Here is a 25,394-nt window from a genome sequence, read left to right on the forward strand (position 1 = left end):
TGCAAAGGGGCCCCTGTTGCTATTCTTTCAGACCACAATTCCAGATCTCAATTCTGGTTTTACTTTTTCCCCCCCAACCAATTAAAAAAATCAATACACAAATGTCATAGATCTAAAAACCTCTTCCCAAATCTGAAGAGTTTGGCAGAGAAGACCTGCGGTTTGGTCCCCTCAGTTTGAATCTTAGGTGGTGCAAAAAGTCTGATGAGAAATTCAGGAACTGACTTAATGCATTGTGGACAGGACTGTATTTCTTTGCAATATGTGGGCTGCCTCCTCTTCCTAAGCTTATCTGCTGTCCTTAGGCTTTTGTGGAGGATGTCACCTTTCCAGGGTTGGAAAAGAACCTGTTGCAGTCTAGTTATTTGTTTATAAAGAAGTTGGGTGGCCTTGTCCCTGGCTTCTGTTAAGTTATTTGCTGTCCCCAGTTACAGAGTGTTTATAAATAAATGATATTCAAAACGTAATAAAATGCAAGCCAAACTTGCAATTATGCTGAAATCATAAAAACTCATTTAGTTAGAAGGAACCTCATACTCAACAATATGAGGCTTACACTCAGGTATAGGTTTGTAGTAGCAAGCTTTCATACTTCTGTTGCAAATGTGGAATCATTTACCTAATATCAGTTTCAGCAAAGGTGACCTGAGATAAGATTCAGTTCTTTTGTAATATGTGCAATTTAGTCCAAATTACTTTTGAAGGAGAAGAAGATTAGGACTGATATACAAATATGTTTGCTGAGCAACATTATCAGTTATAAAGGAAAAACACTATCAATGGGGAAAATAATACAGATATTGATGTTCAGTATAGCAGATATTTCGAAAATAGGTTCATGGAAAAAAGTACTTACATGATCCATTCGTCATTTCTGCCCCAACAAAAGCTCTCTGCATTTCTAGAAAAAGGAGTTGATGATTTTGATCCCAGCTATTCCTTAGTGAGTCACAAGCACTGTTACTGCTGATAATCTACCTGGAGTAAGAAGGGTTGGCCCAGAAGTGATTTAAGGACTGGACTCTGATTGAACTCCATGAGGAATCTCTTTACTCTCCAAGCTTAGTTGCTATTGTGCACTTTCCTGAACTTTAGGAACTGTGCAAAACTGGCCCAGTTTACCTTGCATCTACAGGTAGCAATGTGATAGGCATAGGACACAGAACCAAAGTTTGGCATGAATAAACATTCCAGTTTTCTCATCCTTCTTTGGCAAGGTCCATTGAAATTTATTATTAGAATTTTAAATACAATGAAAGTTTAAAGAACCAAAGGAAGAAGGAGGAGGAGAGGAGGAGGAGGAGATATAGAATTAGGACTTCTGCCCTTCTTTCTATATGAAATTACCATCTTACTGTTTATCCTCCACCTTTTTCTTACTTACTAATTCCCTTCCCTTTTTGCCCTTTTTAGTTCCCAAAACCATAAATCACAATTCAGGCTTTGTTGAAAAAAAGTATATATATATATATATGTTGTTGTTAGTTGCGAAGTCGTGTCTGACCCATCGCGACCCTATGGACAATGTTCCTCCAGGCCTTCCTGTCCTCTACCATCTTCTGGAGTCCATTTAAGCTCACGCCTACTGCTTCAGTGACTCCATCCAGCCACCTCATTCTCTGTCGTCCCCTTCTTCTCTTGCCCTCCATTATTCCCAGCATTAGGCTCTTCTCCAGTGAGTCCTTCCTTCTCATTAGGTGGCCAAAGTATTTGAGTTTTAACTTCAGGATCTGGCCTTCTAAAGAGCAGTCAGGGTTGATCTCCTCTAGGAGTTTTGGTGGGCTGGAGAGCTGGGGAGAAAGCCCGTGTTTCAAGCTAATTGAGGAATGTGATTTATGGCTGTTTATTGGAGGAGGGAATTGTGCTTTGATACTTTGTATTCAGGAGAGGGGAATTTAGTTTTTGGTTTCGACTATGTAGGTTTCTTGAATAAAAGATTCTTTAAGGTAAACAAGTTCTTCTGAAGAAGAAGAACCATGACATACACATTTTTCTCTGTCTTTGTCTATCAAGAGAAATGGGTCCAGGTTATCTGAGGAACCATCTCCTTCCAATGGGATCACCCCACACCACTTGCATTGGCAGAAGGGGCATGTGGTGGATCCTATCAGCCAAGGACTTTCAGTTGGAGGGAATTCAGGAGAAGAGACTTTTCTACCATGGCCTCTTCCAACTAATGGCTAGATTGATGCAGAGTTTAAATTGGAATGAGGCAGGAGGGAAGAGAGAGGTTGATAGATTAAATATGTAGATGCAGGCTATATATAAGATCAATTACAGGGATTTATCAACAATTGTAGTATATTAAAACCCTAGTATGTTTCTTTGAGTTCATTTACGATAGCCTGACACGTTTTCATGTAAATTCAGCAATTATCACTTTGTGCATCTTGTAGGTGGAAATGCTCTGATACTGCTTTGTCCTTAAGTCTTGATGTCAAACTTATGTCCATGGATCCTTTAGCACAAAGTTTGCCCATTCATCCTATGTACAATCCAGAGGGACATATATCACATTGTTTATTAAAATGGTCATTGGTTTGCATAGGAGTTGAGTATATTGATGGAAGACAATCACACAATAGCAGTTCATAATGAGGCAACTAGATTTATGGACATTACCAGGTTGATAAATTTATTTCAACAGAGGCTGTCTTTAGGAACTCAATCCTGCAATTCTTAACCTTACTATAAGGTGTCATTCTAGTCACAGAATGTAGAAAATGGCTTAACAATCCCTAGCAGGTATTAGGGATGGTGGTTAGTATTATAGTCCCTTCCAGTTTTGTCAGATGCTTTTTTTATTGCTCAAGTCATTTACTGTGGGTATGTACTGTATATTTACTTATTAATTTTTAGGATTAGTAAAGGTGTGAACATGTATGTATAATTCTAATACGGATTCAGCCCAGGATGAGTAAAGAGGGAGGTGTTCCTCCTCCAGAGATCAATGTCTAAGGCCTTGGTCCTGGGTGGAAGAGGTAGAGTTAACTATTTTCTGTCCTTTCCAATCAGATGCATCTCATGGTATATACAAGGTCACTTTGTTTGCTGCTGTTTTCCATTTCTATTTCATGACAAAAAGTGTTCAGAAATAATTAATTGGGATAATAAATATTCTAGAATGATGATCTTTGATGACAACTCTGACTGATCACAATTAGTTTCCTAACTTCATGGTTCACCCGTCTGTTTAATGGTTCGTATGGTTCATATCAATCTGTTTAATCATCTCCACTATTAGACCATTCGTGGTGTTGCTGATAGCTAAAAGAAAATGTCCTCCACCTCCAACAAAAAACTGAAACAGATCCAGAATCATTGAGAAAAGCCTAATTCAAGGACACAATTCTTCAACATCAGTTTTGCAGTACTCATAAACAGGATACAATTACCACAGTCATCTGATATCTATTTTGCCTATGATAGGGAGAATGGCTTTTAGCCTAAGAAAATTGTTGATGTCTGATTATCACAAATTGTTCTCTAACACACATGAGGAACACACGCATTTTCAATTAGACCTGATTGCTATTAGGACCATACAAAGAAGGTGGAAGGAAATAATCTTTACAAACAGTTGGTAAATGCTATTGCCTCTGCATTGTACAATACAGGGGCCTTCAATCTATCCTGTCATTTTTTGTCTGATCAGTTTCCAAAAAGCTCCCTTCACATCCTTGTTTTTCAGGCTATAAATTATAGGATTCAGCATAGGAGTCAGAGCTCCATAGACTACAGATAGGATCTTTTCCTTGTCAGAAATAGTTTTTCCTTGAGGCATCAAGTACATGATCATAATTGTACCATAAAACACACTGACTACAGCAAGATGGGAGCTACATGTAGAGAAGGCCTTCCTGCGACCATGGGATGAATGGATACGCAATACAGCATGACCTATTTTCCCATAAGTCATGGCTATGAAGCCAAATGGTGGGATTACAAGAGTGAAGGTGACAATTTGCATGAAGATCTCACTAATCTGCGTGTCAGAGCAAGCCAGTTTAAGGAAAGACTGCAATTCACATACAAAATGATTGATGACATATTGACCACAAAAGTTAGTGGGCCGCAATAGTGCATTGGTAAGGGTTGTCAGGGAAGGAAAGCCTACAGACATAGCCATCAGACAAATACATAATCTCCAACTCATGATCTGCATGTAGTGTAAGGGTTTGCATATAGCTGCAAAACGATCATAAGCCATGACAGCAAGGACAACACACTCTGTTGAGACAAGCAATAGACCCAGATACATTTGAGACAAACATCTGGAGAACGTAATAGTGGGCCTGTAAATGAAGCAGTTGATGAGAACCTCGGGAACTACATTGTTGATGAGAATGAAGTCTATCAAGGAGAGGACACAAATAAAAAAATACATAGGAGTATGAAGTTGGGGGTCCACAATAATTAATGTGATGATGAGGCCATTGCCAAGAAGACTAACAAGGTACACCATCAACAGGAGCCAAAAGAAGATAACCTGGGCTCTAGGTTGGTCAGATAATCCAATTAAGATGAATTCTGTTACTACTGTTTCATTGGTAGATGCCATAACAATATTATATACCTCTTCTTTCCTGCATGGAAGAAGGAATAAATTGTTAGAAGTGGCAAGTTAAAGAAGAGGTTAGATATTTCTGTTAATACATGAGAGGGAGTAAATCAAGTCGACTCCTATAGTGGATATGTCTAATAGGATCCTGAATATAAGACTTAATTTCAACCCCTGAAAGCAATCCTACTTTATTCAATAGAAATTGATGGTGTTTTGATTAATAAAATTGGTGAAATTCAGCATTTCAGTCTCAACTGGTCTTACATTCAAGCAGTAGATGAAGATAGACAATTCTGCTTATTAAGACAAATCTGAACAATTATATGGTGCTATATTTAGTAGAAAAGCCAAACTCCCAAATTAGGTAACAGTTTTTCCTTACTTATCCCCCTCCTCCTTTTTTAAATAGCATATTTGGGCTATGAATTATAATTCATCAGGATCATTCTGCATATCAAGTTTCAAAATATTAATTATTTAGCAATTCCAGGAAAAAGTAAGCCTTAAATAGGTGATAACCTAATGAATTCTACTTTAAATATTGTTCAATAGTGTTATTTTCTTGTCCTTAAGAGTCCTTAAGACTGTTTACATTTTAACAAAATAAAAGAGTTGGAAGGGACCTTGGAGGTCTTCTAGTCCTACCCCCTGCAGGAAACCCTATAATATTTCAGACAAATGGTTGTCCAATCTCTTCTTAAATACCTCCAGTGTCAGAGCATCCACAACTTCTGGAGGCAAGTGATTCCACTGATTAATTGTTCTAACTGTCAGGAAATTTCTCCTTAGTTCTAGGCGCTTCAAAAACATTCATGCATTTTGAAAGTTAGAAATTTTTAATGAAAAAAAAAAGATTTTTATGAAAAGAATAATAGTGAAGGAATCAACGCAGAATGTCAACTGTATATCATATATATCTATCTGTGTCTGCAATTTCGGTCCAATCATTTCAGTTCTCTCAAAACAGCATGGAATTAGCAATATTTAAGTCTAATTTATTTATTTTTCTTTCTTGTAACAAGTTTATGTGATATAAAATAGAGAAATTACTCACAAAAATCTTACAGAATGGAAATGACCAATTGCAATTTTTGTTCAGCCTTTCAACTTAGTTTGAAACTTTCCCAGTTTTATTCAAATTTAGGGATTGTAAATTTTCCTCTTTAAATCCACATTTTCAGAAAATTACAGGATAAGCACAATTACCACAATTTATATGCATTTGGACAGTGTAATGCTTTATTGAAATTTTTGATTGAAAATGACTGCATATACTCTGACATTCAACTTCTATTTTTTAAAAAACAACAAAACACAACTATAGAAATAGTTAAATTGCAAATCTATATTACTGGAAAAAAAAATCTCAAGTGACAGGAAAGTCTTGTCCCTCCATTCTGAGAACAGAGGAGAAAAAATGAATCCAGAAAATAATAGAGCTCTCCTGAATCAGAAAAGAACATGTCAGGCAATGTAATATAATACAACAGCCAAATAAATCCAATATCAGGAACCCCAATCCATCTCTTTTAGATGGAAAACATTTACACTAAAAACAGAAGGGGTTTATTTTACTTTCTACAATGCACAAGGTGATCTATGGGAGACTCAAAGCTATCTACTCTACACACAGCCCCAATGTCTAATGTGGTGAACTTAAGAGCTTAACACACACACACACACACACACACACACAAACACACACACACACACACACACACACACACAGAGGCAAGAAGATAGGCAGGCAGACAGATACAGAGAGAATGATGGAGGAAGAGGAGAGAGAGAGAGAAAGAAAGAGAGAGCAATCTCAGCTACTTGGAACATTTCAGAAAATAAATCCAGGTAGCATCATCAGCTCTTACTTTACCTTACCACTACACCAAGGATGTTGAATTCAAAAGTCAATACAAATAGATCTGGATCAGAAATCTCCCTTTGCTTCAGAACGCTGGCAGTGGATAAAAGCATTGGCATTTGGGCAGAAGTGATAGTCACAAAAGATTATGAGTGGGAAAGGTAAGGTGAGGTGTTAATGTTTATTATAGCAGATGTTTTCAAAAATAGGGGGGGAGGAGGGAATGGGGGGAAGGGATAGGGAGGGTTGGGTGGGGGTGGGGGAGGGGGGGATTAAAGTTAAAATGTATTGTAAAACTTTTTAAATAAAAAAATAGGTTCATGGAGGAAAAAAAGTTATATGATCTGTTCTTCATTGCTGACCAAAAAAGCTCTCCACATTTGTAGTTAGAAAAGACAACAGTTTTGCTCCCAGCTACTTCCTGATTGCTGACAAGTTCCGTTACTGCTGATGGTCCACCTATAGTAAGACTGGCTGACCCAGAACTAATTCAAGGACTGGATTCTAAATGAACTCAGTGGAAAATCACATGCACTTTGCTTTTAAGTCCTATTTACTGTCTTTACAAACACCTCTGTTTTCATATGCATTAGCAGCATTGAGATGAGTATAATTCAGAGTTAAAAATACCTTACAAATCTCTCTACGTATATATCATTATAACAGGATTCTGCTTAACAGAATTTTAAGCAGAATCAATGCTGAGCAAGGAAGAGACAGTACAGAGACCGTGTTGGTCATGCCTGTTGATGACCTTTGGAGAAACTGAGAGTTGGAAAAATCAGAGGCAATCAAAAATAGGGTATGTAATGAGCAACAGTTGTAGGTGGCCTGTTGTGGCTGCAAAACTTGAGCAGAGGTGATCAGATATCTGAAGCTATGTCAGGAGCAAGTAAATGCAGAAGTGACAGAGAAAAAGCAACAGATAATGAAGAGTTGGCATCTGCTAGGCAGTCTCTTGCTGTTAGTGAGTAGGAACATCAAGGGCTATGAAGCCCAGGGTACCAGAGGCACAGAGTAGCAAGCCTTAATAGTCTCCTAGGAGAGATGGCTGGCATAGCAATTGGTTGGCAGTGGTAGCAGCTGGACTGATGTGCTGAGAATCCCAGCAGGGGAGGTTTACAATGGACCTGTTTAAGGCACGATAGGCAGCAGAAGTGGAGTCTACTGGCTAACAAGTGGTATAGCAGTGGATTAAATCACTCAGTTGGACTTTGGCTGGGGAAGTCTTACAGAATTGACTGAGGAAGAATGTTGTCCTATTGGAAAGAGTTTGAGACTCTGAGTCGCAAAAAAATAAAGAGGTTCTTTGGCAGTGTTAGTGCTGTGACTAACTCATTAGTCCTTCCTACTTGGTTAAAGCAGTGGTTAATTCATTATTCAGTGTGGGTGTTGGCCCTCTTTCTGTAAAGGAGGGGGTGGTGTGTCTCCTCCTCAATAAACTATTATTACACCAACCAGTTTTAGATGGTTTTTAACCTGCCCCCAGTTTCCTTCTTGAGAAAGTTTGTAGAAAGATTGCATTTGAGGATGAACATTTACTTAATTATTAAATTTGTGTGCCCAGTCATCTCAAATACATCACTCCAGGCAGCTAACAATTAAAATAAAAGAGAGCCAGTTTGGTCTAGTATTTAAGACACCAGGCTAAAAGCCAGGAGATTGGGAATTCTGTGGTAATTCCACTTTAGGCATGAAAGCTGGCTGGGAGACTCTGGGACAGTCACTCTCTCTCAGCCCAACTCACCTGACAGAGTTGTTGTGGGGAAAATAGGAAGAGAAAGAATATTAGCTGTGTTTGCTGCATATTATATGCTTTATTATAAGCATAATAAGAAAAATTAAAAACAGAAAGCAATACTATAAATAACATAAAACAGCTGTGAAGCAGCCAGACGTAATAGTCAACTGCTTTCCTAGTCTTGAGAAAAACTACCAAGAACGGGATGAGTCTCTTTGCAATAATCTCACCACACAATAAGTTTTGATTATGACCATTCTGTTTCTTGAATATGCATAAACTGCTATCGTAGTAGCTGATGTAGTTTTTAGTACTGGTAGTCTTTCTTTAGTGACTGCCTCATTTAGCAACTACAGTTACACTTACATCAGTGTCGTTACAATAGTGACAGGTTTGCTGAGCAAAGAAAAGATGAAGTAAGATCCTAAGTGCAGTCACAGGTTCACTTAGGGACTTCTTCACTTAATGATCAAGCTGCTGGGCCTTGTTGTGGTCACTTAACAAGGATTGCCTATAATTGATTTATACATTACTGGTAGTACATGGGAAACAACAGGATTATTTATGACTCCCACTTTACACTAAACCCTGCTTTCACCAAGTATAATTCAAATAAAAATATAATAAACATTATCTTAGCTTAAGGGTGAGCTAGCCTACTGAATGGCCTTTAATGAGTCTTTAATGAGTTTGTAGTCATATTGATTTTATTTTATTTCAAGTTCTAAAGAAGTTAGCACGACTAATGTTTTGCTTCAGCTAATTGTAATCATGGGATATGGTCTCAATGGAATCAAAGCAACAACACGGTATTCTTGTATGAAGTTTCTATAAGCTTATTAATTTAAATGTTTCCATAAAATCTATTCTTTACTCTGTTAAAAAAAATCTTTCCAAAGACTTAATGTCTTATTTTCTATTTTGAGGTACTCCTCCTACTTGTGAACTATAATGCAGTTAAAGAACTAAACATACACCCTACTGATATCGGCATTTTGCTACATTTTTTTCTTTTTATTTGTAATTCTACCAACATTTCAGAAAAATACTTCTTTTGATTTTTAATAGAGGCAGTGTTAATATGAATTACTTGTTTTACCTTTTGTGTGTTACCCACAACCTTAAATTCCTAACAAAATTCTTAGGGCAATTTTAAACAGATGAGAACTATAACTAAGACAGAGTGCAATCTTAATGTGATTTTCTATTATGTACTGGGCTTGTGGTGTTACACCATGTGTGTTGCTGGAGCGGCTAACAGCTCTCCAGTAACCTAGACAAGCTGTCTCCGGTCCTGTAATTGGCTAGCCCCAGGCGGCAAAAGTGGGTTCAAACCTATTGGCTGCCGCCTAAGGGCTGGTTGCAGCCCAAGTTTCAGTACAATTCTGGCAAGAATAAAGTATGTGTTATCTTGTACTTAGCCTCGTGTCTTCCTTCCTGCACCCAAGAGCCCACGACTTAACAGTGGCAACAAAGGTGGGATCCTGCTTCACCGATTACAGCTGAAGTCAACAAGGGGTTGGCAGCACATGCTAGAGGAAAGAGACATTCCCCCCCTCTCTAGGCCAACTAGTAAGCCACACTAGCGGCTGCATGCTCAGCGGATGCATTCCCTGAGCCTAGAAGCAGGATCCGAAGATCTCAGGAATCTGAAGGAAGAATGCCGAAGGTCAGCAAATTAAGAGAGTTTGATGTGAAGCATCCGGAAGAATGGCCGTCTTACCTTTTGCAAGTAGAAAACTATCTGAGAGCAAATTTAAAATTTAAAATTGGGGCACCTGGATGTAATAGTAGTAGGGGGCCAAAGAACGAGTCTTATTGGACTTGATTGGTTTGATGCCTTAGGTATTCAGATTACTGGCATAAACTGGACACAAACTGCAGACCTCATGGCAGTATGCGAAGAATATGCAGAAGTTTTTGATTCAACCCTAGGAACATACACAGGGCCACCTATTTCTTTTAAGTTAGATCCTAACGTTGTTTCAATTAGAGTTAAACCTCGCAGGGTCCCCTTTGCCTTAAAGCAAAAAATTTATTCTGAAATCGATAAGCTTGTAGAACAGGGCGTTTTACAACCTGTTGATGGGGGGGGGAGTGGGAAACTCCTATTGTCACCTCACTAAAGTCCAACAAGGAAGTTCACATTTGTGTTGATTATAAATGCACATTAAATAAGGCCCTCAAGCAACACGCTTACCTGGTTCCTGTAGTCAACCAAATTTTAGCCTCCTTGCAAGGGGGAACCATTTTTTGCTAAACTTGATTTAGCACAGGCCTATCAGTAATTGCCGGTTGATGAGGCCACAGCCACGGTTCAAACGATCATGACTCGCAGAGGGGCATTCAAAGTTGCATGATTACAGTTTGGAGTCAGTGTTGCACTGGGTATTTTCCAAGGGATTATGGAATGTACACTTAAAGGAATCCAGGGTGTCTGCCCTTATTTCGATGATATTGCAGGGGAATCCCCAGAAGTGTTGACCAGAAGGCTCAGGGCTGTTTTGCAGAGGCTTCGTGAAGCAGGCCTCAAATTTAAAAAAGAACAAGTGTAGTATTGGTGTTTCATCAACAGAATTTTTGGGGTTCCAAATTGATGCTAACGGCATTCACCCCACTGATTCTAAAGTGAAGGCCATTAAGTTGGCTCCTAGGCCCAAATCAAAAGGAGAGCTTCAAGCATTTTTGGGTCTCCTAAATTTTTATCATACATTCCTATCGCATAAGGCAGCAATAGCAGAGCCCCTCCACAGGCTACTTGACAAAAATGCTCCTTGGAAATGGACTAATTTACATGAAAAAAGTTTCCAGGACTTGAAAGAACTACTGTCTGAAAACTCCACTGTAACTCATTACATAGAGTCTAAACCTGTATATCTTGCATGTGATGCATCTCCCTATGGGGTGGGGGCAGTCTTAAGTCACTTAGAGAAAAATCCTATAGCATTTTACTCAAGGACCTTGTCCTCTGCTGAGCACAACTATGCCCAGATTGACAAAGAGGCCCTGGCCATAGTTGCTGGAATTAAAAAATTTCATGATTACTTATATGGCAGGGATTTCACTGTCTATACTGACCACAAACCTCTATTGGGACTGTTCACAACAGACAAACAACCCCCCCCCCACATACTATCTCCAAGAATGTTGAGATGGTCTATTTTTCTGTCTGCATATAATTTTAAACTAATTCACAAACCATGGAAGGAAATGGGCCACGCTGATGGCCTCAGCAGACTAACACTGCCACTAATGGATCCAGATCCAGCACCTGCTGCTAGAATACTGTCCATACAGGACATACCTGAGTTTCCCCTCCATGCAAGGGGACATTGCTGCTGAAACTGCCACAGATAAAATATTTAGTAGAGTGTTGTCATGGGTATACACGGGCTGGTTGGAAAAAGTCCAGGCTCTGAATTTCAAAGCTATTTTGTCAGGAGACATGAGTTGTCTGCACATAAAGAATGCATTTTATGGGGGGACAGGGTCATAATTCCTACTTCCCTTAGAGACAGGGTCATACACTCCTTACATGAAGGCCATCCAGGCATTGTCAGAATGAAAGCCTTAGCTCGAAGCTACCTTTGGTGGCCTGGCCTTGATAAGGCCATCGAGGGTCAAGTCCATGGTTGTTATACATGCCAGCAATCAAGGCCTGAAATGCCACAAGCCCCAGTTCACAGGTGGAAGGAAACACACACTCCCTGGTCTAGGATTCACATAGACTACACTGGGCCTTTTCAGGGGCAGCTTTTTCTGATTGTAGTGGATAGGCATTCAAAATGGCTGGAAGTAATTCCAGTTCCTAACATGACTACTGCTAGGACCATTGAGGTGCTGAGAAAACTCTTTGCAACACATGGGTTGCCTGATGTCTTAGTTTCTGCCAATGGGGCCCAATTCACTGCTACTGAGATTCAGGCTTTCCTTAGAGCTAATCTCATCAGACATGCAACATCTGTACCCTTTCATTCATCTTCTAATGGTCAAGCTGAATGCATGGTGAGGACAACTAAGGAGGCACTCAAGCGTATTGTCACAGGTGACTGGCATCACAGATTGGCAGATTTTTTTACTCTGCCAGCATTCTACACCCTGCATGGCCACAGGTAAAAGTCCTGCAGAACTATGTTGGGGGAGGCGTTTAATTACTAAACTGGACAGGTTGCATCCAGACAGAGTGGCAGCAGAAGCCTCTTGACCACAGCCTTCAAGGGGGCTGCACATGGGCGATTGGGTTTGGGCCAGGAACTATGGTCAAGGGAATTTATGGGTTCCTGGTCAAATAACCAAGGCATCTGGACCCCTATCTTATGAAGTGGGGTTGGTGGGAGGGTGAGTTGTCAGAAGGGATATTGATCAACTCAGGAAAAGGTTTCCAGAATGGCCACTAAGTAAGGACTGCATCATAAGTCCTTTCCAAGGTCCTGAAACTAGTGGCCAAGCCAGCCGTCACTGGAACCACCAGGGTTTTTCCTTCTCAGCAGAGGTGGAATCTGAGGAAGAACGAGGGAGCACGGGAGTGCAACATGGAACCTCTGACAAAGCGAGCCAGCCGAACCTCAGCAACCACTGTGCCTACTCTGCAGAACAGACTGACTCTGGGGTGGGCCAACCTGGTGAGGCCAGCCAGAGCGTTTTGATTACCCTTGACACTGGAGCACAAAGGGACATGGGTCTACCCAGCCCACTGGGTAAGCTGGTAGACCACAAAGTGATAGGAACTCAAGACGTTCCTCTAGGCCACACAAGCCTCCTGCGTACCTCACAGATTACATTGTAAAATAAAGTGATGCATAGTGTTGTAAAACCTGTACCATTAACTACAGAAACTTGTGCATTGTGAAACTGCCATTACTGCAATGTAAGCCTGCTCATTAGATGTTGTTTAATCTCATTGTAGCCACAGTGATCTTATTATTATTTATGATTTATTTATTATTTTTATTATCACTACAGTTGTATGTGAGTTGATTAATAAGTCTTGACAGCTGTCAAGACTAAATCACGGTTGCCATAGTCTGATCTAAGGGGGGGAGGGGTGTTATGTACTAGGCTTGTGGTGATATGATAGCCATTTTCCAATATTTGAAGGACTGTCACAGGGAAGAGGGGGATAAATTATTCTCTACAGCACCTGAGGGCAGGACAAGAAGCAATGAGTGGAAGCTCATCAGAGGGAGATCCAACTTGGAACTAAGGAGGAATTTCCTGGCAGTGAGACCAATTAACCAATGGAGCAGCTTGCATTCCAGAGTTGTAGCTGCTCCATTACTGGAGGTTTTCAATAATAGATTGGATGAACATTTGTCTGGGGTGATATAAGGACTCCTGACATGAGCAGGAGTTTGGATTAGAAGACCTATGGTTCTATACCAGACATGTCAAACACAAGGCCCGGGGGCCGGATCCGGCCCGCGAAGTGGTTTCATGTGGCCCGCGAAGCCATCCTGGAAACAGTGAGGGAACGGCCCCCACTGCCTTGGCCCTGGCCCAGAGACCCTCCTCCTGCCAGAGACCCCCAGATCTGTCCCACTCCTGCCCAGGCCCTCATAGGCACCCTTGATGTGAACGATGTAGAGCTGGCCACGCCCACCCAGTAGGCCATATGCACTCTAGCCACACCCACCCAGTAGGCCACGCCCACCCCGGCCATACCTATCCGGCCCCCTGAGGGCAACCGCAAGGCTGATGCGGCCCTCAATGAAATTGAGTTTGACACCCCTGTTCTATACTCACTATATTTCCTCAGCAACCTTTACATCAACATCTGCACTATCACCACCCAGGAACTGGCACACTGCTTCACAAATAGCCCAATCATTCTACTATGCTAGTGTTATGGACAAACTAATATTACTATTTTGTGTGTGTACGTTAGGACCTGAGTTTCTTTTGCTGGCTGTCATGGCTTATGATTCTTTGCAGCCACCTCTAATATAATTTTAAAGTGGACAATATACATAAATCTAATGATCAGCTTCTGGGCTATGATTTCATCATGACCATTATTTCATTTTTCTCTGTGTATCCCCATTTGTGTGAGAAAAATGTACATACACACACACACACACACATATGTATGTGAGCGTATGTGTGTGTGTATGTAAGTGGCTAAGTGGTTATTTTATTGAATAACCCTTTCAATAATATTTGTTAAACAAAGCTATAGTTTGTGAAAGCTTATCCTTTTTAGTAATACGTGTTAATCTGAAAAAATGCTGCCAGATAGTTGCCTTCTGGGTTTGGGCTGCTGTTGATCCGAGTTTTTCAAACTTGGCAAGTTTAAGATGTGTGGACTTCAACTCCCAGAATTCCTCAATCAAATCTCCTTGATTATTTTTTTTTACTTGGGATAAATGACAATGTACTATGCGGTTTCTTTCTTAAAGCAAAAATATTCTTAGTTAAACACACTTGCCTAGGTTGTTGTGAAGGTGTAATTGATGCATATGTATGCATTTTGCCTTGACCCACTGGGAGATTGGCAAGATGTAACAGAGAAATGAATGTATGTTTTGCTGAGTGAGATGGGATTATTCTTTTTCACAAAATAAAATTATTGGGAGAAGTGCACCTACTGTATCTTGTACAATTAATTAGCCTTACTGCTTTTTTTTCTTGAAGGTTCACTGAAAACATTCTAACTGGTTTTATAATTTTGCTTGCAGCTGCAGCTGCAATTTTGGGTGTTAATTCTATTTTCTAGGTAAACACAACAGGCAAAAGCAGTGTTTTGATGCCACAATCTTCTATGTTTGATATCAATATCTTGTACTTTTTATCTTTCACCAATTTGGTGCCCTCAAGATAGCTTTGACTGTAACACTATTATCTTTAATCCATTATTCCAGGTAGAATAACTCTTGCACTGAATAAACGCTGCAGATACAAAATGTTGATGTATATGCTTGTAAAGTTTGCTCTGTGCTCTCTTTGATGAAGAATCTTTTTAGAATCTCTGAAGAATCTCTGAACATCAGCCATCCAAGTCCCCAAAGACCGTTCACATCTTCAGATGTAATGTCATGGATTTAAAAATCTCCAGAGATAGTATAAATGTTTGAGGAACAAAGTGACAACTTTTATTTGAAGTGTTAAATTACTACAGTGAGCTGAACTTTTCCCAGATGATGTCAGTAGATAACACTTGGTAGATAGAATCTGTACAAAAACCCAATCATTTTCAGGATATATTATATCATGCTGGAAGGACTTTCTGAAAGGTAGTAATGTATGCTGAATTTTTAAAAAAATAATTATATGAATCAGGTAAGAGTAATGAAGCAGATATTAAGAGCATTTCTTTTTTGATGTTTACTTTTTTCTATATTTGTGGTAAGTTAACAGGTGTTCATTAAGACAATCTTCAGAGTTGCTATTGATTTAGGAATTGAATGTCTTGAATCTTGGAATATATATTAAGAAATAAAAGTTTTAAATATATAGCAAGAAAACTGCTAATATTAAAGGGAAAAAATTGTAAAAAGATTTTTGTGTTCCACCTCCCCAGGATTTTATAATTCAAAATTGATCCCCAAAGTGTTATTATCTTAGTAGTATATTACTATTATATTAATACTTCCATTGTATTTGCTTTATTATTTGTTTTGTAAGTCTGCCTTTAGGGCATTTAGGTTATCAGGATAAAAGAAAGGAAAATATCAAAATAAGAAACTACCTATTGATCAACAAGATTAATTGTAAGGGGTACATGAGACCTTTTTGGAATTCATTAAATCTTGGGGGGGAAAGGAATGTGAAATAGAGATTTTATTTGTGATTCTAAAATTCAACAAGGTGAAAAGAATGCTACTTATGGAGGTTTCCTTAGAGGTTTATACTGTATATCCTACAATGAAATACGGTAGTATATGAATGAATCACTGTAAATAAGGCAAATGAGTAAATTAGAGGAAAGAAATAAAATGGATTTGTCTATTTTATTTAAATTGCACTAAGTACCATGGTTCTTTGCTATGTTTTAAATAATTTCACCATACAGTATTGAAAAAATATGGTTTTGGAAGCAAAATTTGAAGAGCTCTGGTGGCACTGCTAAAACTTTAGCGAAATCTCAGCTGGTGCACACATGGGTGATAGTTGCTAGATACCATTATGCCTTCTTCCAATTATCTGGTGTGTGTGTGTGTGTCTTGTTAAATACAAAAGACAAAGTGTTGTGAAATTTAAAAAAATCATGGGCTTCTATTTTAAAAAGAGCAAGAAAAATTATTTCAGAAAGATTTGAATGGAGGGAGAAAGTCTCTAGAAAGCTTGCATGTCTAATTCTTCCCTCCCTATCATATTTTTCTCTGAATCATAGCTTCCCAAAGTTAGCTTCTTCTCTTAAAAGCAGTTCTTCCATTCTTATAAACCCATGTTTGTGTTCATTTAATCAGAAGTCCACTCATTTTGTCATGTTCTGAAAACTGATTTCACTCTTACAGGTGACATGGAAAAATGGGGAAATGCAACCACAGTGACCGAATTTGTGCTTGTTGGGCTCTCTAAAAACTTCAAAGTTCGTGCTGGATTGTTTGTCCTCTTCTTGGTTATCTATCTCATGGCTGTAGCCGGCAATGGCCTCATATTGGTGCTGATTATCGTAGATTCTCACCTCCACACACCCATGTATTTTTTCCTCAGCAACCTCTCCTTTATTGACATCAGCTACATCACCACCTCTGTGCCACAGATGCTGGTCCACTGCTTCATGGACAGACCTACTATCCCATGGGGCAGATGTTTTGCTCAGATGTGTAGTGCTCTCATTTTAGCTGTGGTGGAGTGTCTTTTGTTAGCTGTGATGGCTTATGACCGTTTTGTGGCAATATGTTACCCTCTGCGCTACAACCAGAACATGAGTCGCAATTTATGCATCCAACTGGCTGTGAGTGTGTGGGTCACCACCTTCCTTTTGACTATTATACCCTTTTTCACCATGCAGGCAACTTTGTGTGGGCCAAATGTGGTGAATCATTTCAAGTGTGAATTGCAGGCAGTTTTGAAACTGGCTTGCTCTGACACCCGTGCTAATGGAATTACCATGATAATTACCAGTGTCTTTACCCTAGCATTCCCCTTCTTCTTTATCCTGGTGACCTATGGCCGTATTGGATTCACAGTTTTGCATATCCATTCGGCCCAAGGTCGGAGGAAAGCCTTGTCCACCTGTGGATCTCATCTCACGGTGGTGAGCATATATTATGGCACCATCTTGGCCATGTATTTGAGGCCTCAAGCCAAGACGTTCTCTGATAGGGAAAAAGTGGTGGCAGTCTTTTATGGAGTTGTGATCCCCATGTTAAACCCCATCATTTACAGCCTGAGGAACAGGGATGTGAAGGGAGCCTTCTGCAGACTGGCTGGGAAGAAGACAGAGGAGTAAGCCACCCAGGAACCAGGTTGATAGAACTTCCACAAGCAAGTCTTTTTTTATATATGTTTTTGTAATTCTATAACTGATGTATTGTCATGCATCACCTCTATCCCCCTTTGTCCATGCTAGCTAAGGCTGATGAGTATGAAATCATTGAAGAATTGAGCTGAATGCTATTGTGCATAATTTAATATTACAGTTATACTCATGATCAATATGGTTTCAAGCATAGAGAAAAATATGAAATATCATCCTATAATTATGATACAATATTTCCAGAAAAAAGAATAGATAAGATCAGTACAAGATCAAACTTCAAAAAACTGGGTGCAGCTGGATTAATCACAGAAGATCTTAAAGGTTAAAGTACAAATAAAACCAGACATGTTTCTTTTGGGATTAATACAGGCAACTATAAAACAACAACCATGGAATTTATTTTTATGTATGATAAGTGCAGCAATACCATTATAAACCCAAAGGGGAAAGGATTGACCCTACCTACAAAGGAAGAATGGCTGGTGAAGATGATGGAACTTGTAGAGGTGGCTAAATTAATCTTTGATTAGAGGAAAAAACATTATATCTTTAACTGCCTAGAAACTTCTGCTAGATCTTTTGCGTGAAACAGAAAAAAATGCACTCATGATTTGTGCTTTTGATGATTGTAAAAAATGGATAATGGAAATAAGTGAGTTTTTCTGTATTCATAGTTAATATTGTAGTTGTACTTATATTTGCAGCAGAAGAAAGTGGAAGCCTCTATTTATTTTGTTTTTCTCTTTTTGCACTTTTTCTTTTCTCTTTCTTCATTCTTCCTTTCCTTCTTTGTCCTTTGCTTCTATTACTGTTTATTCATTGTATTAATGTTCATATTTGTGTGTGTGTATGTGTGTATATTTATATGCATATAAAGGTAAAGGTAAAGGTTCCCCCGCACATGCGTGCTAGTCGTTTCCAACTCTCTAGGGGCCGGTGCTCATCTCCGTTTCAAAGCCGAAGAGCCAGCGCTTGTCCGAGGACGTCTCCATGGTCATGTGGCCGGCATGACTAGACGCCAAAGGCGCACGGAACACTGTTACCTTCCCACCGTAGTGGTCCCTATTTTTCTACTTGCATTTTTACATGCTTTCGAACTGCTAGGTTGGCAGAAGCTGGGATGAGTAACAGGCACTCACTCTGTTATGCGGCACTTGGGATTCGACCCGCCAAACTGCCGATCTTCTGATCGACAAGCTCAGCATCCTAACACACATACATATAATGCAGCAACAATGATAGTATATGTTAGAGTTGTTGGAGTCACTTCAGTAGTTTATTATCTGCCCCCCTCACCCCAGCAACTTCAGTTATTGTCTGACCAAGGAAAAGTGTCCTATGATTCTGATCCCGATGCAAGTAAAGAGGGACTGGGCATTTTCTTTCTTAGAAGGGGTTCGTAAAAATAAGAGATCTGGAAAAAAAAGTAGGAAGAAGTATGCCATTTTAAAGAATTTTTATTACATGGAACATTATTTCCTAAAAAGTCACAGAGGTCTTAAGAAGATTTTTAAAAAAATATCTAAACAGTATATTTAAGTAAGATTGAACTAAAAAGGGATATAAATGCAGAAATATTTCTTTGTTTACTTAATAAACAACCACTATGTAATTAAATACAGTGGAACAGCTTGGTTGATGCACTGCTTTAAAGGGAAACTACTGGTTGTATCTCATACTTTGTGTTCATACCATCATCCTGTTAAATAAATTTGGAATTACTTGTGTATGTTATATGTGTGTCTGCTTTTTAATGTGGATACGTTGTTCTGATTTATTAGATCTTTAGTGATGAAATCTTTGGGACTAACCAATCTCCCCCAAACATTTTCCCTGCTGTTTCTACTCCTCTATTATAGACATTATAACCTAAAATGGAAAAGAAGAGCCTTGTTGCCCTACATAGCATTTGAGCATAGAGCTACATTTTGTAAAAGAAATTGGTCCCCTCAAAAAAACAAGAGACGCAATTTAAGATACAGCTTGCATTTTTTGAGTCTCACTTCCCATTTTTCATCCCTGACAGGCAGCTATCACTTCCCCAGCTTTAGTTAAATGTAAAGACGATTTCTGGGCAAGAAGACCTATTGAAACCCAGGATTATTCTGGCTTATCCAGGATAAGCGGCAAAGGTGGTGACTTCACATAAATTATGCATTTATCATTAGATCAATATTTGTTTGTTTGTTTGGACAAATTTATTTGGCCCTCCATTTCACACAAAGTGGAGTACAATAAAACCTACAAATAAAATATTTTACAGAACCAATTGCAAACAATTAAAAACAATCAACCCATGTAAAACAAGACATGAGAGGGAAGTGATTAATATTTATATGTAAGGGTGTAGGTTGTATATACTAGCATGCTTAAACGTGTCGTGTATGTGTACACTCTTGAGAGCAAGCAACAGAATTTCATTTTTAGTGTGTGCCAATGTGCCCCCAGTAAAAAAATGACAATAAAGGTTATCTAATCTAAAAATATTGCATGCAATGCAGCCAATGCACAGGCTCCCTTTTAGCAAGGGTTCTCCAGACTTCCTGGTGGAAAAAAAGTCATTTTAAGAACTTTCCAGCATGCTATAAAAGTTGGGGATAACCTCACCTTTGAAGGGATGCTATTCCAGAATTGCAGGGGCCACAGCAGAAAAGGCTCACTTCGTAGGTCTTTTACAGACAGTACATATAGCATGCTTCTCCTGTCCAACCTGATGGGATGGGTAGATGTCATTGGGAAGAAGTGATTCCTAATACTATACACACATTTTATTTCTTAGCTAATGATCATAACACCTAGCTTGTAACTGGTCAATCCCCCAAAATCAACAAATAAAAAAATATACCATAACAAAGCTAAGTTTTGATATGTTCTCTATGACATTATTTCATCATAATGAAGAAATTGCAGAGCAGAAACCACAAGGACTGGTAGGTTGGAAATGAATTATCCAGACAGAGGTATCAGAAGCTTTTCAATGAAGCAGAGAGGACTTCATTAAAGGCTGCTATTTTTAAAGTTGAAGATATACTAGACGCAAAAAGTTAACTTTTGGTCTAGGGAAAACACAGGAGATTGGCAATGGATGGCATAACAGCGGATGGCAGTAAAAATGAATTTATGGCACATTCTTATATGGGATATGATGATGGTCCATCTTCTATAGAATGAAATATGTTCCTCAGTGTAGGAAGAGAAAAGCCTTCTGCACTGTACAGAATAGAGTGACTGTTATTTTTCAGATGAATCGTTTTAATTGTATTATCAAAACCATTCTTTATATGAATGGTTGCAGGAATTGGGTTTGTCTAGTCTAGTGAAAAGAAGGACTAGGGGTGACGTGATAACATTATTCCAATATTTATTTATTTATTTATTTTATTACATTTATATACCGCCCTTTCCCGAAGGACTCAGGGCGGTTTACAGGGTGATTAAAAAACCAAGATACAAAAGTTAAAAACAAATTTAAAAAAAAATTATATTTGTCCCTGCATAAATAAAACCCCAGTTAAAATTAAGATTAATCCTCAGCCTGGGCCAGAGAGCTCGAAGAGCCAGGTCTTCAGGTCCCGGCAGAATGAACGGAGGTCGGGGGCAGTCCTCAGCTCCACTGGCAGCTGGTTCCAAAGGGCAGGCGCCCCCACTGAGAAGGCCCTATCCCTGGGTGTCGTCCGTCGGCAATCTCTTACCAGTGGCACCCTGAGAAGACCCTCCATGTGGGAGCGCACTGGACGAAGGGAACTTGATGCCGGCAGCAGGTGTTCCCTCAGATATCCCGGACCCAAGCCCAGCACCTTGAATCTCACCCGGAGGGCAACCGGGAGCCAATGCAGGCTGCCACAAAGAAGAGGGGGTCAACTTATTTTCCAAAGCACCAGAAGGCAAGACAAGAAGCTTTAGATGGAAATTAACCAAGAAGAGAAGCAATCTAGACCTAAGGATAAATTTCCTGACAGTGAGAACAATCAACAATGGAACAGCTTGCCTTCAAAAGTTCTGGGTATATAGTCTCCTGCTTGAGCAGGGAGTTGGTCTAGAACAGGGGTCTCCTTTCCTAATTTTGAAACAATCAGTGGTTCCATGTCCAGTTCTCACTGTTGCTATTTGACCCGCATATAGGTTTCTCAAGAGACAAATAAGATGGTGTGGTACTCCCATCTCTTTAACAACTTGCCATAGTTTGTTGTGATCCACACAATCAAATGCTTTAGCGTAGTCAATGAAGCAGAAGTAGATGTTTTTCTGGAACTCTCTAGCTTTCTCCATGATCCAGCATATGTTGGCAATTTGATCTCTAGTTCATCTGCCTCTTCGAAATCTTGCCTGTACTTCTGCTAGTTCTCGATCCACATACTGCTGAAGTCTAGCTTGTAGGATTTTAAGCATAACGTTACTAGCATGTGAAATGAGTGCAATGGTGCGATAGTTTGAACATTCTTTGGCACTGCCTTTCTTTGGAATTGGAATGTAAACTGATCTTTTCCAATCCTGTGGCCACTGTTGAATTTTTCAAATTTGCTGGCAAATTGAGTGTAGCACTTTTACTGCATCGTCTTTTAAGATTTTGAATACTCAGCTGAAATACTGTCACCTCCACTAGCTTTGTTGTTGCTCAGTTTTCCTAAGGTCCACTTCACATTCTAGGATGTCTGGCTCAAGGTCAGTGACCACCTCATCGTGGTTATCAAGGATGTTAAGCTCGTTCTTGTATAGTTCTTCTGTGTAATTTTTCCACCTCTTCATAAACTCTTCTGCCTCTGTTAGGTCCCTGCCATTTTGGTCCTTTATCATGCCCATTTTTGCATGAAACGTTCCCTTCATCTCTCCAATTTTTTTGAAGAGATCTCAAGTCCTCCCTATTCTATTGTTTTCTTCTATTTGTTTGCACTGTTCATTTAAGAAGGCATTCTTATCTCTTCTAGCTATTCTCTGGAATTCTGCATTTAATTGGGTGTATCTTTCTTTTTTCTCCCTTGCCTTTCGCTTCCCTCTTTTCCTCAGCTATTTGCAAAGCTTCCTCAGACAGCCATTTTGCTTTCTTGCATTTCTTTTTCTTTGGGATGGTTTTAGTTGCTACCTGTTGTACAATGTTGCGAACCTCTGTCCATAGTTCTTCAGGCACTCTGTCTATCAGATCTAATTCCTTAAATCTATTTGTCACCTCTACTTTATATTCATCAGGGATATGATTTAATTCATACCCGAGTGGCCTAGTGCTTTTCCCTACTTTCTTCAGTTTAAGCTTAAAGTTTGCAAGGAGAAGCTCATGGTCTGAGCCACAGTCAGCTCCTGGTCTTGTTTTTACAGACTGTATAGAGCTTCTCCATCTTTGGCTGCAGAGCATATAGTCAATCTGATTTCTGTGATGACCGTCTGGTGATGTCCATGTGTAGAGCCGTCTCTTGGGTTGTTGGAAAAGAGTGTTTGCTATGACCATCGTATTCTCTTGACAAAATTCTATCAGCCTGTGCCCTGCTTCATTTTGTACTCCAAGGCCAAACTTGCCTGTTATTCCAGTTATCTTTTGGCTTCCTACTTTAGCATTCCAATCCCCCATGATGATAAGGACATCATTTTTTGGTGTTAGTTCTATAAGGTGCTGTAGGGCTTCATAGAACTGGTCAATTTCATCTTCTTCAGCACTGGTGGTTGGGGCATAGACTTGGACTACTGTGATATTGAATGGTTTGCCTTGGATTTGAACTGAGATCATTCTGTCATTTGGGGGATTGTATCCCAGTATTGCTTTTCCTACTCTTTTATTGACTATGAAGGCTACTCCATTTCTTCTGAGAGATTCTTGCCTGCGGTAGTATACCTGATGGTCATCTGAATTAAATTCTCCCATTCCTGTCCATTTTAGTTCGCTGATTCCTAAGATCTCGATGTTCAGTCTTGACATCTCTTGTTTGACCACGTCCAGCTTGCCTTGATTCATAGATCTTACATTCCAGGTTGCTATGGAGAAAAATCTTTACAGCATTGGACTTTCCTTTCACCACCAGATACATCCACAGCTGAGCGTCCTTTTGGCTTTGGCCCAGTTGCTTCATTCTTTCTACAGCTACAAGTACTAGCCCTCTGCTCTTCCCCAGTAGCATACTGGATGCCTTCTGACCTGAGGGGCTCATCTTCATTTGTGATATAACACTCAAAACTCTTGTGACGCTAAAACGTGGTGTAGCATTATATACCCCTTCATGGATTACTGCCTTGTTGTGGCGAAGGGGCTTGTGTAATTCAATGAAGCTATGAGCTATGCCATGCAGGGCCACCCAAGATGGAAAGGTCATAGCAGAGAGTTCTGACAAAATGTGATCCACTGGAGAAGGAAATGGCAACCCACTCCAGTATCTTTGCCATGAAAACCCTATGGACAGTACCAAAAGGCAAAACGATATGATGCTGGAAGATGAGCCCCTCAGGTAGGAAGGTGTCCAATATGTTACTAGGGTAGTACTAGTAACGATCTGATTAAAGTTCCTTCAACAGTTGCTTGAAATCTGACTTTCCTATCAACACTGATTTCATATTTCCTTAGGGCTGCAATTTCTCAGTCATAGTTCTAACACAGAGGCAAAAAAGTGCTGTCTTTTAATACAACCATATTCAAGCCAAATTTTCAAGAAAGGAACTAGACTTGGCTAAAAGTCTCATCATCCCTAGCACATCTTGTACTTCGAATAACCTTACAAACTCTTAAAGTATCTTTTGTAACTTGGTTGGTACACAAATGATGTATTTGCTTGTAATATTTGTTCCATGCTCTCTTTGGTGAATAATCTCAGGGGGTGACCATCTAAGCCCCCAAAGGCAGCTCCCATCTTCAGATATGGCATCACGTATCTGAATATCTCCAGAGACATTGAGGAATAACACTGCAACTTTCATCTAAGCAAGCACTGACTTACTACAGTGGAATTATCCTTTCCCAGATGACACCAATTAATATTTGTTGTTTTAGGGAAGTGTTTTAGGAATTTTATCATTTATTTTCAGAAACTGTCCATATGCAACTGGATAGTATGTAAAGAGTACGACATATAGGTTAGTTGGATTTAGGTATCAGGATTCCAGGGGACGTATTTGATAGAATCAAACTGTAACTTGCCATTTTCCTTCTGCTGATCTCAGATCAGAAATTATGGCTCAGTTGAAGGAGCAGCACATGTTTTAAGGGATACCTCAGCTACCAATGGAAACACTGGGCAAGTTCTTTGGCTTTGGATTTTTTGGACAGATCGCATTTGTTCCCTTAGAAATATAGAGCCTTTGAGAGCTGGAAGACAGGTATGTACAACATTTCAGGGTGGAGGTATGTGAAGGTTGGAAGGAATGCTGGACACCACAATCCACACCTTAAGATGACTAGAACACAAAAGTTAGTTAGTTTATATTATTTATATGGCTGCCCACTCTTCATGGCATACAAAGTTAGCACAACAGTTTAACACAATTTAACAATCCAATCCACAATGCGCAAGTCAAAACATAATCTCAACTTATAAAAAAACAGAGCTTGACTAACTTTCTGGCCAAACGTCTGAGAGAACAATCAGATCCTCAATGCCTTGCAACATCTGACAGGGCTGGGGCCATTTGAGTTTCTAGAGAGATGCTTCTTCCACAGGATAAGCATTTCCACAGAGAAGGCACAATTGCTGGGACCAACAAGAGGGACCCATTGTTTGATGGAAGAGACATAGAGCATCCTGTTGCTGATTGATCTAGTGGGGCAAGCAGAAACAATGGGACTATTCTTACTGATGCTAAGACAAAATTATATTTCAGTGCATTTAAA

At 39.5% G+C, this 25,394-nt stretch overlaps 2 protein-coding genes across 2 annotated transcripts; one reads left to right on the forward strand and one right to left on the reverse strand.

The window, feature by feature from the left end:
• Window positions 1–3,628: 3,628 nt before the first annotated feature.
• On the reverse strand, window positions 3,629–4,561 carry LOC308662806 (olfactory receptor 13H1-like; the record flags this gene model as incomplete). Its single annotated transcript, XM_081318950.1, has 1 exon — window positions 3,629–4,561. One exon carries the CDS (start codon window positions 4,559–4,561, stop codon window positions 3,629–3,631), a length of 933 nt encoding a protein of 310 aa, XP_081175076.1.
• Window positions 4,562–16,624: 12,063 nt separating this feature from the next.
• On the forward strand, window positions 16,625–17,560 carry LOC308662807 (olfactory receptor 13H1-like; the record flags this gene model as incomplete). The annotated part of the gene is made up of 1 exon (XM_081318951.1): window positions 16,625–17,560. The coding sequence occupies one exon, from the start codon at window positions 16,625–16,627 to the stop codon at window positions 17,558–17,560; it is 936 nt and encodes a 311-aa protein (XP_081175077.1).
• Between the last annotated feature and the right edge of the window lie 7,834 nt (window positions 17,561–25,394).

This window comes from Vipera berus (assembly GCF_964194415.1).
Source record: "Vipera berus genome assembly, chromosome: 2".
In the NCBI taxonomy this organism is placed as follows: Eukaryota; Metazoa; Chordata; class Lepidosauria; order Squamata; family Viperidae; genus Vipera; species Vipera berus.